This window comes from Mustela erminea, chromosome 18 (assembly GCF_009829155.1).
Source record: "Mustela erminea isolate mMusErm1 chromosome 18, mMusErm1.Pri, whole genome shotgun sequence".
Classification (NCBI taxonomy): domain Eukaryota; kingdom Metazoa; phylum Chordata; class Mammalia; order Carnivora; family Mustelidae; genus Mustela; species Mustela erminea.
The window spans coordinates 2,792,951-2,805,697 of NC_045631.1; the positions used below are offsets into that span (position 1 = coordinate 2,792,951).

The window sequence follows — 12,747 nt, forward strand, 5'->3', positions numbered from 1 at the left end:
CGGGCTCCCACCACACCCATGGTGCCACCCCGGGGAAGCCCTGCCCACCTTCCGGAGCCGGTGGTCCTCTCTGCCAGGGCGAGAGGAAAAGGGCGAAGCACCAAGTAGGAGCGACAAGAACAGTGACTTACTACAAATCTCGAGACACCCACGGCACTGCCCTACAGCTAAAGGAAACGGCTGCAGTCCCGATACGGAAAGAGACCCTTGTCATTAACTGACAAGGGCTTCTGGAAAGAATCAGTAACACATGAACATGTAGCAAATACGTCACTAACGACCAAAAGACAAACAAAAAACTACCCGTTTGTAACGAATAAAAGTCGCGATCGCCAGGCAGAATCAGAAAGGAGCGACCAGGGTGTTGCAAGTCCCGGCCACGCAGAGACGCTAATCACGTATCATGCGAACTCCAATCATCATATTCCGATCTGCCCTCCCAAAGGAGGAACAGGTAAGGATTATCCTACCTGACGATAAAATAACTTTTCTGCGCATTCCTTACTCAGGGCAAAGGAGGCCGCTTTCGTTTAGGGTGAGTAAATAACGCGCGGACCCAAGCAACCTGAAATTATCTAGGCTCTCCCATTTCTACTGCTAGATGTATTTGCAGTTACTAAAGACATTCCCCCCACCCCCGACATTTGGCTGCAAAAAACCTGATAATAATAATAATAAACGAATCCCTCCCAGAATGCTCCACTCAGGAGCTTGGCACCCTAACAGCAGAGAGCACTTGTTATTTACATATCCCCGCCTACTTCCTTCCGCTATTCGCTACCGTAATAACCAAAATAAAAGCGAAACTAGGAGCTGACAGTGCAAGGCTGCAAAATAGTCCTGCGTTTCCTTAGTAGTTTGGCTACCCCAATCCTCCCCTAAACGTTTTTTTAAGTCTTGATCTTACTCTAAAATATATTTTATTACAAAGCACTGAAGAAAACGCTGATCATCCCAGACTCGAGTGATAATTACCCTAACAAGAAAAATGACATCCTCCACCAAATGCAGTGTTACTGTGGAGGGCTGAAGATGTCCTTTCTTCTTCCAGGAATGGTGAGTTGTCCCTTGCTCCTCCAACCTTCAATCCTATGCTCCTGGCATGAACGTATCAGAAAGGTTTCTTTTTCAGCCCAAAGACGCTGATGAACAATGCTATTTCGGTGATAGCGGGGAGGGCACTGCGGACAGAAGGGGGTGGATTCAAGGATCCTTCAAAAAAAAAAAAAATCCCCAAATTCCCAAACCAGAGACTCCACCCCTAAAGTGTAGGAGATGGGGGACTTCAAGAGACTACAGCAGATTGAATGGATCCGCTATATCCTCCCAGACCATGGAGTAAAAAGGCCTGCGTGGGGGGAAGCCTTCAGAATGAGTAAACCTTCCTCCCCTATCCAAAACATTGGCGGCCACCATACCTGCAGAAGACAAAAATGTACCAGTATGTGGTGCACTCCCAACGCTCGAATATGAAAAAGGACAGGGCCACGGACGCACTACAGTGAGCCCCAATGGCTTGGGAATGCACTAGAGTCAAGGAACGCCTTTGGTTCAATAGGTGGTGATGAGCCACAAAAGGCATTGCTGGGGGACGCCTGGGTGGCTCAGTTGGTTCGGCTCAGTTGGTTCGGCTCAGGTCATGATCCCAGCGTCCTGAGATCGAGTCCCACATCCGGCTCCTTGCTCGGCAGGGAGCCTGCTTCTCCCTCTGCCTCTGCCTGCCATTCTGTCTGCCTGTGCTCACTCTCTCCCCCCCTCTCTCTGATAAATAAATAAAATCTTAAAAAAAAAAAAAAGGCATTGCTGGGACTGGCGTCTGAACTGTTTCACCCCCTGCTCCTGCACCACACTGCAAAGGCTAGAGCCTGCAGCCCTGACTTCTGAGTTCTAGAACAGCCATGTGAGTACAGACCAGGGCTGGGCCTGCATAGCTGGGATCCCAGGCTACCCCAACCCAGTGTCTAGGGGCCTACCTGGATCCTTCAGGTCCAGGGCGCCCCATCTACCCCAGGCACACGAGAATACTCACAGTGACTTGACACACTGCTGGAAATCACCAGGCAGCAGCCTGGTCTTCCCAGCTACAATTCAAGTGTCAAGAGCCTTCCCCGGTCCATCTTGTTCATCTCTCTCTCTCTCTCTCTCTTATTCATTTATTTAGCTGTCTCTTCTGAGTTTCCACAGTGCCTCTTCCTATCTTTACACACTCCTATAGCCCAGAGCTGCTCACACTGGGTTACAGAATGTCTGAGCATCTACCTCTTCCTCAAGGTGGAAAACTGTCTTTTACTCTACTCCCATTTGGGATCTCAGTGCTTGGTGCATGGCGGGAGCTTAACAAACGACTGAAGATTGTATTAAATCTTCACATTGCCTAAGAAGATCTGTGAACTGGAGAGGCTGTTTGCCCCGGCCAGAGCACGAGTTAGGTGGCTGGAGGGAGTGGAGATGGAAATGCGCCGTGCATAAAAGGATACAGATGAGGCTCTGGGTGCTGTTGAACATGGAAACTCCCGAGAAGAAACCCGCCAGCTCCACTGCAAAGAGGCCAAGGGTGACTGAGAGCGCTACCACCAGCCTGCAGAGAGGAAGGGGACAGGCTCAGGTCTCCTGGACTTCTTCGATGACCCCTCCACTCTCACTACCTCTGAATTCTGACCACCACCACCGGCCCCCCCCCCCCCCCGAGCGCTCACTGAATGTCCTGCTTCTCGTACTCCTCCGGGGTGAACGTGAGAGGCAGGCAGGCCTGGATGTTGCTGTCCTAGGAAGCAGAGCAGAGCGGAAGAAAGTGAAAGAGGGGCGGGCTGCGGGGCAGCTCCGGGGTCAGAGGGGGACGGGAGCACCCGCCCACGTAAGGTCCTGGGGAAGTGGCGCCGAGCGGCTAGGAGCACGCCAAGGTGGGAATGGAGTTGGGGGGCGGGAGGTGGTAGCCGTGGGTCTTACCCGGGACCAGAACAAGGTGATGACGACCACCAGATGCGCCAGGAGCGTCAGGAAGCGAGAGGGCACAAGCCCCGAGATCCGGCCCATGGCCCCGCGGGGGCAGGGGTACCGAATGCAGCGGAGGCCGCGCTCCGCTGGGCTGAAAGCTCAGGAAGGGCCACTCCTCAAGTCTCGCCAGCCCGCACGCAAAAATTCGACTGCCGCCTCCTTCCCGCTCGCGCCGGCACCTCCCAGTTGCCTTGGCAACCGCGTCGGCGGACGCGGCGGCCAGCTCTCGGGAAATCTCGCGAGAGCAGTCACTTCTCCAGCGGCGGCGGCCTTCCGCTGTGGACCAAGTCGCGGGTGGCAGCGAGGGGCGTGGTGCGGCCCTCGGTCCGCGCCGCTTGGCCTGGGAGGGCCCGCGGCTCGAGGTGCTCTCCAGACACCGCTGTCCCCGTCGCGCCCGTCTTAGGGTGCCGCCGGGCCTAAGGCAGGGACACTCTCTCCCTCCTCCGCCTCCCCGTGCTCCCCATCGTCCTGGGCCGCCGCAGGCGCGGGAACGGAACGCGGAGACGTGGATGCCCCTGCCTTGTCCGCCGTTACTAACTAGATGGTCACGATGTCCCTGATGATCCGAGAACCCGGGACCGGAACCTTCCTTGATCCTCTGACCTCCCCCTCCCCTCGAACCCCCAGACGACTTGGCTCAGTCTGGCGAGGGCATAGCGGAGAGCAAAAGATGGCTCTGCACGTGGAAACGAGGCGCGTCCGGGGAGGGAGCGGTGACCCGGCCAAGGGCACGAGCCCTGCCCCGCTGGGAGGCAAAGAGCCGGCTGCGGCGCCGACTGTGCTCGAATTTCCTTATCTCTCCGAGGTGTGGGCACCTGACTTGGCCCAGCAGCAGTCCGAGGACCTCTTACTGTCAGCGCCCTCTCTAACCTTGGGACCTCTGCTGAGATCCTGGCAGAACGGAAAGTTCTGGCCCTTGCTCTCTGCTCTGCTCCCTGGTCAGGTCCCTGCGTGCCCGGGACCTCCGCAGCCCACGTACCGGAAGGTCTCTCTTCCACTCCACCCTGGCGCTTTTAGGCCGGTCTAAGCTAAACACGCACGCCCAGGGGCCATTTCTGATTCCTAATTCCATTCAACAAATAATCATTGACTTGCTAGCAAGTGCAGGGCTCTTGTCTCTGACAAGACAGAAGGCTCTACCTTCCCGGAGTTTATATTCTTCGTCAAGGAGATCGAGATGGGCCACAAGCATACAAACGAATAAAAAATCCGCAGGGTAAGAGGTGCTAGAAATATATTTTTTAAAAAGGAGATGCAAGGAAAGGCCCTTTGAAAAATGAGTGATTCATTCTTCAACTTTGTTGTAGAAAATGTCAAAATTGAGAGGAAACACATTTCTGTCTTTGAGGACCCCAATATAATAGATAAATTTCCTTTTTCTAAACCAGTGGGTAAAAAAATTCAGAACTCAGATAGTGAGGAGGTGTTTGCTCAAGATCATGAAAGACAGAGACTGAAGAACTCTTCCAAATTTAGGGAGACTAAAGAGATGTGACACCTTTGACTTGAGAAATATGATGGATTTTGGACCAGGTTTTAAAAAAAAAAAAAAGCCTCAGGGGTGTCTGGGTTGCTCAGTGGGTTAAAGCCTCTGCCTTTGGCTCAGGTCATGGTCCCAGGGTCCTGGGATCGAGCCCCGGCATCCAGCCCCGCATTGAGCCCCACATGGAGCTCTCTGCTGGGCAGGGAGCCTGCTTCCTCCTCTCTGCCTGCCTCTTTGCCTACTTGTGATCTTTGTTTGTCAAATAAATAAATAAAACCTTAAAATTAAAAAAAGCCTCAAACACTATCTTTTGTTGCAAAGGACATCAGTGGAACAATTGGGAAACTGGAATGAGGTCTCTAGTTTAGGTACCAGTAATATCCGTGTTAATTACCTCATTTTTAATAATTCTACTGCCGTTATGGAAAAGACTGTCCTTGCTAGAAAATGCACACTATTTTAGGGGTAAAGGAGCATTATGTCTGCAATTTACTCTCAAATAGTTTAGAAAAATATGTATGTGTCTGTAGAGCCAGAAAGAGAGGCAATGATGGAGCGAACACAGTCTCCGAAAGCACATGGGAATTCTCTGTTTTTTATATATATGTTTTTAAAAAGATTTATTTATTTACGGGGGGCAGACAGGGAGAGAGAGAATCTCAGGCAGACTTCCTGGTGAGCACAGAGCCAGACAAGGGACTGGATCTCACAACCCAGACATCATGACCAGAGCTAAAACTAAGAGTCAGACGCTTATCCAACTGAGCCACACAGGCACCCCTTATATTTATTATTATTATTATTATTTTAATATTTTATTTATTTATTTGACAGAGGGAGAGAGAGATCACAAGCAGGCAAAGAAGCAGGCAGAGAGAGGGGGAAGCAGGTTCCCTGCCAAGCAGAGAGCCCGACGCAGGGTTCGATTCCAGGACCCTGGGATCATGACCTGAGCTGAAGGCAGGGGCTAAACCCACTGAGCCACCCAGGTGCCTCTATATTTATTATTTTAAGTAAGCTCTACACCCAAGCTGGGGCTTGAACTCATGACTCCATATCAATAGTCACCTGCTCTATGTAACTGAGCCGGCCATGTGCCCCTCTCTGTATTATTTTTGCAACTCTTCCATAAATCAGATTATTTAAAATAAAAAGTTTTAAGCGATAGCCCTTCCTAAAGTTTCCTTTTCGGTCTTCTATAATATTATCATTGAGACATTTAAATTGCTTTATAAAAAGAAGGAATGACTTTCTGGGGTTGATGGTCCCTATATGTTAAACAACTATACATTGAATCTATGCAGTGACGTTTTCCTATAAAACCATCTCTTTAAAGGGCAGTGCAGTCTTAAATTTCATAATGGATAATGGAGACAATGTGGTCACCAAAACCCACAAAATAAAAAACACAATCATTTAGACTTTTCAGAGGAATTATCTGTATAAAGAGTGAGATTCAGCCAAGTCTCTGAATTATTATTATTATTATTATTTTACTCTAGAAAAATTGGATGGAAATCACATGTTACCCGCATGGGCTTTCTGAGCTCTCAGGTGTGTAGGGGAGGTTTTCTCTTTAACTGTTGAACTGTTTTAAAGTTCTGAAAATAGGGGCACCTGGGTGGCTCAGTGGATTAAGCCACTGCTTTTGGCTAGGGTCATGATCTCGGTGTCCTGGGATTGAGCCCCTCATCGCATTGGATTCTCTGCTCAGCGGGGAGCCTGCATCTCTCTCTCTCTGCCTCCTTGTGATCTCTCTCTGCCAAGTGGATAAATAAAATCTTAAAAAAAATTTTTTTTAAAGTTCTGAAAATATTTTGAAACCTTCCCCCATCTCAGGAGGGACAGGCAAACTCTGTCTTCATCTCAGGAGGGACAAGCAAAGTACAGTGGACCCAACTGCTTCTCTCTTTGGAGGTGACCCTCATCCATATGAGACCTTCAAGACAAGTGACAATGTTGACGTCCTAAGTACAATGAGAGGCAGACTCCATGTGAGCATAGCATAGCAAGCACGAAAATATTGAGTGCACAGATAAGACCCAAGGACTGAAGGGGTCCTCCCTTCGCCTCTAACTCACATGACTTTTTCTCCTGGGAATGAGAAGCCCAGGCCACTGTCATTACCAACCTCCCCCAGTAACAGTTGTCAAGTCTGACATTTCACAGACGAAGGAAACACTTTCAACCACTGCAAGTGAGCAAAAACCCAGGACCTGTTTTTGTAAGATCTTCCAAAGTTGTGGAACAAAGAGAATGTAGAGGAGTCAGCCAGCCATGGGGAAAAGATTGGGGAAAGAACTTTCCAGATGTAGGTACAGCGAGGGCGAAGGTCCTTTAGGTGGGAACGAGACCAGAACAGGCCAGTCTGTTTGTTGAACAGAAAAAAGCTGGTATGTCTGGAGGCTAGTAGTGGTAGGGGAAGAAGAGATTAAGGTGGGGTGGGGTAGATGGGATGGGGTAGATGGGGTGGGGTGGGATGGGCAGACACAGGTGTGAGGCTTGCAGCCTGGGGGAGAGACCTGGTCAGGTCTGTGTTCTAGAAGACAACCTTGTGGAGAATGGATTTTGAGATGTTAGGGAGCAGGCATGGGAAGAGGCTGCTGTAGTGATCCCAGGACGGACAGAATGAGATTAGGCCAGAGTGAAATAAAGAAAGTGGAACAAAGTGTCAGGAATCAAGAGATCATTAAAAGATAAGAAGGTCTAAACATGAGTGGGTGATGAAAAAGGAAGGGGTCAAGGATGACAGAATTTGGGGCTCCCCCATCTGCAAGTGTGGGGCATTCTGCTTATAATAGGCTTCCCGCCTAGGGAACCTACTAGATACTAAGAACTGGGTAGTCACATTTCACATTATGAATTAATAACAGTGAGCAGGAGTTTAGGTCTGTCCTGCCACTCTCCATGATGACCTTGGTTCGCAGAAGCCTGCCCCACAGAGGTCACACAAATTTGAGTGTTAGAGCCACCCTGTGGCCACAGGAGGTACTGCTGGTGAGCTGGTGCGTCCTTCCCTTCGCAGGGGGTCCAATGACTCCACCCTGGGCTGGACCCTTGCTGTCCAGCCCTGATGGACATCTGCTCTGGTCAGAAAAGAGCTGAGGGGAAAAAATTCGAACATATGTAAAAATAAAGCAAATAGAAGGGTGAATCCCTTTGAAGCCTGCCATTCTGCTCCATCAGTTACCAACAGGACACCAACCTTGTTCAGCCCAAGTTCCTCCCAGCCGCACTAATTATTGCCAAGCAAACCCCAGACATCACCAAATAGCTCAGATTGCCCAATATCCATCATACAGACGCATGACGAAGTCCACACCTTGCACTTGATTGATGTGCCTCTTAAATCTTTTTTTTTTTTTTTTTTTTTAAATCTTCGGTTCTTCCTCTTTGTTCTCCTTCCTTGCAGTTTCTCTGATGAAGACACTGGGCCGTTGGGACAGGGACGTCTGGTCCTGTCATTTCATATGTTCCTCTGTGTCCTGTGTTTCCTGTAGACTGGTTGCTAGATCTAGTGTTTGCTGAGTCTCACATTCATTTTTCCAGTAAACAGACATCACGGGAGTTGGCTTGTATTTCTGATCCTGTCCCATCAGGAGGCCCATCCTGGCCGCTTGTCTCTTTTTTCCGGTGTTTCATCTGAGCAGTGGAGTCAGGCATAGTCAGACCGATGGAGGCATTACAAAGTTCCCATTAGGTTTTCACGCACGGGTTTCATTGATTGCTGCTGCCTAGCCTCATTCTTGCAAGAAGCGTTGCAAAACAGGGGTGTCTTAATTGCATCGTTCCTTTCTGCACTTGTCACCTGTTATTCTTCCATAAATAAATAAGAATGTGCCTTTGTCAACTTTTTGTTTACCTTGAAATACAGGTTACCCAGGAAAAGCTGGTTTTTGTTTTTGTTTTGAGAGAGGCCAGACATCCAAATTCTTACTCCAGTTACAAATGTTAGCATCCAACTAAACGGTGAAAAAAAAAAAAAAGGGAGAAAAATACCCCTGATGACAAGAGCATATACAGCATACAACTGCCCCAAGCCACCAGCTTTCAGCCTGTGGACCAGCACCGCCCAGCAGAACTTTCCGTGATGGAAATACTTCATACTGTTTCTCTCGCATGTGGTAGCCAGCTAGCTCCCCGGGGCTGCAGAACGCTTGGAACGGGCCGAGTGGGACTAAGGAACTGGATGGTTAAATTTCAGCTTCATTTGACAAGCCCTCTATTGAATAGCTCCCTCTAGTGACTAACCATATTGGGCAAGGCCCCTCTGGACAGAATAATCTACTGGTTTCTAAAACTTGGAAACTGGTGGGATAAATGGAGATTTAAACATCCGAGTATACTCTGGGTGGCGACCCTGGACTGATAATTCCTCACACCTGCTATAGAACCTTTCTGAGCCTAGAGGTCAAGTCCACATTCCCTGGTACCATGTCCACTGACCCAACTTCCCTTTCTTTCTTTCTTTTTTTTTTTTTTTTCCTTTTTTAAGATTTTATTTATTTGACAGAGACCACAAGAGAGGCGGCGGGGGCGGGGGGAGCAGGTTCGGGGCTTGATCCTAGGACCCTGAGATCATGACCCCAGCCGAAGGCAGAGACTTAACCCACTGAGCCACCCAGGCGCCCCCCAACTTCCTTTTCTAGCAAAAATTTGCACCCTATCCCATGCTCTCAGCTTCTCAGACATGTCTCCTTCCTCTATAAAGTAGGCTTTGCCCACGCTAGTGCTTTTGATAATACTATCCCTCCTTCATTTCACAAATGCTTCTGGAATACGCAGTATATCCCAGGAATTGTATGGGGTGCTAGGAATACGTATTTACTTCTCCCGAGTAACTTAGAGTGTGGTGAGGGAAACAATTAAAAGTAGTGTTTTAAGTGTTATCCTGGAGGAGACAGACACACAGCAAGCCTCCTCCCCAGGGAAGGGGGGAGAAGTAGGGAAGGGAAAGCTTTTGAATTGAGTCTTGAAGGGTGTGTTAGGGGTCATCCAGATAAAGAAGGATAGTGGCACAGAGACAATAGGGACTAAAGTGAGTTTAAGGAACTTGAAATGAGTCACCGTGGCTGTCACCTGGGAGGTCAGGAGGCAGTGACTGAAGAGAATCAGGTAAGGACCAGATATTAATAACAACCGTAATAGCTGATTGTGACCAGTCAGGTGCTGAGCACTTTATCTTAGGAAATATACTGCTACTGATCCATTTTCCGTATGGGGACACGGAGACGCAAGGACATCAACAAGGAGCTTAAATCACACGACTAGTAAGTAGCAAAGCCTATATGTGAATATTGGCAACCTGCTTCCAGGGCCCACTTAAGAAGTGCGTGACCTTGGGGACCTGGGGGCTCAGCCAGTAAGTTAGGACCTAATCTCGATGGGGATGGGGCACTGATTTTAAGCCACAGTGTGATGGGAATGAGCTGGCATTTTAAAAAGATGACCTTTGGAGGTAGAGACATCAAAGAGGAGTCTAGTACAATAATCCAGCAAGGGAGGATGGGGAATGAGAGTCAGCAGAATTATGAAGGGTAATGGAATGGACAAGATTTGGGGACTGAGAATGGGGTGTGGGGGGGTAGTCAAGAGGAGACTCCCAGCCTTAGCTTAGGCACTGGTGGCAGTGCAGAAGGAGTGGGAAGGAAGGATGACAGGGTCATGTGAAGGTGTTCAGCAGGTGCTGGGCGGCTGAATACAGAGGTGGGAGTAGGCTTCAGGAACCCTGGGCACACGGATGGCTGACTCCAGGGAAGGTGGTGGCAGAGCTCTGCGGTTAAAGGACAGAGAAAGAGACTGGGGAGCACGGATGGGGCAGAACAGGGGAAAGCCAGCATATCGATGTCCTGACAACCCCGGGAGAAGAAGGCTCTTAAAGATGTTGTCCAGACTCAATGAAAGCCAGGGGACGTCGGGGGTCGGGGTGGGGGGCTGTGACATCTCTGTGGACTCCGAGGACTTCGGGAGCATCACTGTACCGAACGCGCATTTGACCTGGAAGGGAAGGCGTGAGACACAGCGTGACCTCTGCCGCCGTTCTGGCCTGTTGAACGCCTCGAGAGGCAGCTGGGGGGGTCTCTGCCAGCTGCCGGTACCCCTCTCCAGAAGCTGCCAGCTCATAACGAAGTCCGCCGTGATGAAATCAGGACAGTGGCCGCCTCCGGGAAGCGGCAGGGAAGAACTTTCGGGGGGCGGGGGAGGCGAGGAAAGGAACTATAGCTTGAATGGATTGTGGGTTGCATTTGTTGAAATTTACCAAAACACACACTTCCGGTCTGTGTACGTCTCTGCCTGTAAATTATTCCCCAGAGCCATAAGGAGCGACGAAACGACCGAAGCCGGGGCTCTACCGCGGAATTTGACACCAGAGTCTCCGAGCCGGGGGCGAGGGCCGGGGCCGAGGCGGATAGGGGGCAACCGGGAGGAGCTGGTCTAGCGCCCGGCTGGTGCCCGGGGCGTGGGCAGCGCCTCCACGCTCCGCCCGGCTGCGTGGGTCCGTGCCACACCCCCTGCCCAGAGGCAGCTCGGGGTCCGGGGGGCTCGTGGGCAGGACGCCCGGGGCTGGGGCCCCGCGGGTGGCACGAGGCGGGCGGGACGGCGCACCCACCTCGCCGCCGGAGCTTAGGGGCTCGGGAGGGCCCTTGGCTCTCAGCCTCGATCGCCGGGACCCCGGCCGGCCGCCAAGTGGCCATGGGGAGACCTGTCCACGCCTCCGGCCGGCCGACCTCGTGGCGCAACGGTAGCGCGTCTGACTCCAGATCAGAAGGTTGCGTGTTCAAATCACGTCGGGGTCAGCTTTTCTTGTTTTGTTTTCCACCGGGGCTTCCGTCCCTTTTATTTACTCCCCTCCCCGGCGTGTCCACCTACCCCGAGCGCCTGCGCCGGGTTCGGAGCAGCACCTCGCAGGGTCCGGAAGGGGAGCTCCCCCGGCGCCCCGTCCCGAGCCGCCCCGTCGGGGGAGCCCAGATCCCACCGTTTGGTGGGCGCGGATCCGGGTCCCGCAAGCGCGGGCCGGGGACGAGGCTCCGGAGGACTGTCACGTCGCTCGGCCCCGACGGGACAGCGTGGAGCGCGCGCAGGCGAAAAGGTCGCTCGGCGGGCAGTAGCCTGCGGGTTGCGCCGGCCGCGCCCGGCGGGTCCCGGGACGCGCGCGCCCTCCGCCACGCGGGCGGGTCCCGCGGGCGGGAGGACGAGTTCAGGCCCCAGAGAGAAGAGCCGAAGCAGCTTCTCCGCGGACGAGGTGGCCGAGTGGTTAAGGCGATGGACTGCTAATCCATTGTGCTCTGCACGCGTGGGTTCGAATCCCATCCTCGTCGGCGTGCGGTTTCGGCCGCCAGACTAAAGTTTTGTGTTCTCGTAGGGAGGATCTCTCGTTACCGCCCACCTGCCCCGACTCCGTTCCCGCGTCACCCCGGTACTTCGCTGTCGCCCCCGACCGCCGTTTTCGTCCCCTCTACCCTGTTTTCCAGGACGACCGAAGCCGGCTTACAAGGGACACGGAGGCTTCCGCGCACCTGCGGGAGAGGGGACCCGGCCAAGGAAGGAAGGCGACGGGCACCATAAGGTGGGCGCCGTGGCTTAGTTGGTTAAAGCGCCTGTCTAGTAAACAGGAGATCCTGGGTTCGAATCCCAGCGGTGCCTCCGCGTTCTACTGCTTTTGCGAAGAACCTCCGCGCGTCCACAGATCCATCGGTGTCTCTCTCCGAATCTACCCGGAGCCTCCGGGTGGCGCTTTCCGTTTCTGGCGTTTGCGGTCGCTCCTGGACGCCGCGTGGTTGTTGCCAGGCGCGGGGTCAGTATTTGCGCCCGGTGGACCCACGTCGCCGAGCCCCAGGGACTTCTGCGCTTGCCCGGGTCTCGGCTTGCTGCTAATTCCTGGGATGCTCGGTGATTCCGCCCGTATGTCGTTTTTACGTCTCTCAGGGTGGTCCTGCCCATTTCTAACTTTTTTGGAGGACAGAACCCATAATACTATAAATTTATATACCTCCAGACTCCGATACCACCACCAGCTGGCCGGTTAGCTCAGTTGGTTAGAGCGTGGTGCTAATAACGCCAAGGTCGCGGGTTCGATCCCCGTACGGGCCAGGGATATTACTTTGTTTTGTTTTAGTAAACTTTGAGACGCTGCAATTTCTTGTTATTTGGGAGGGTTTGTGAAGCAACATTTCGAATTCTAGAACTTTTCACACCCAAAATAGAAACATGTTGAAACTCAGCTCAGGATGGTACTGACTTGAGGGGGACAGTTTAATAAAATTGTGGAG

The 12,747-nt window shown here is 51.9% G+C and overlaps 1 protein-coding gene and 5 non-coding genes across 6 annotated transcripts; 4 read left to right on the forward strand and 2 right to left on the reverse strand.

Annotated features, from left to right (window-relative positions):
- Nucleotides 1-317: 317 nt before the first annotated feature.
- Nucleotides 318-3,205, reverse strand: TMEM107 (transmembrane protein 107). The gene is made up of 5 exons (XM_032322255.1): nucleotides 2,947-3,205; nucleotides 2,697-2,764; nucleotides 2,478-2,578; nucleotides 1,419-1,515; nucleotides 318-1,181 (listed from the first exon to the last, which is right to left on the reverse strand). The coding sequence occupies exons 1-5, from the start codon at nucleotides 3,031-3,033 to the stop codon at nucleotides 1,112-1,114; spliced, it is 423 nt and encodes a 140-aa protein (XP_032178146.1). The 5' UTR covers nucleotides 3,034-3,205; the 3' UTR covers nucleotides 318-1,111.
- Nucleotides 342-477, reverse strand: LOC116578592. Its single transcript, XR_004280961.1, has one exon. It is a non-coding gene; the product is annotated as a U8 small nucleolar RNA (small nucleolar RNA).
- Nucleotides 3,206-11,202: 7,997 nt separating the features above from the next.
- TRNAW-CCA lies at nucleotides 11,203-11,274 on the forward strand. The gene has a single exon. It is a non-coding gene; the product is annotated as a tRNA-Trp (tRNA).
- A 440-nt stretch (nucleotides 11,275-11,714) lies between these two features.
- TRNAS-GCU lies at nucleotides 11,715-11,796 on the forward strand. Its single transcript has one exon. It is a non-coding gene; the product is annotated as a tRNA-Ser (tRNA).
- Nucleotides 11,797-12,047: 251 nt separating this feature from the next.
- Nucleotides 12,048-12,121, forward strand: TRNAT-AGU. Its single transcript has one exon. It is a non-coding gene; the product is annotated as a tRNA-Thr (tRNA).
- Nucleotides 12,122-12,494: 373 nt separating this feature from the next.
- TRNAI-AAU lies at nucleotides 12,495-12,568 on the forward strand. Its single transcript has one exon. It is a non-coding gene; the product is annotated as a tRNA-Ile (tRNA).
- Nucleotides 12,569-12,747: the final 179 nt, after the last annotated feature.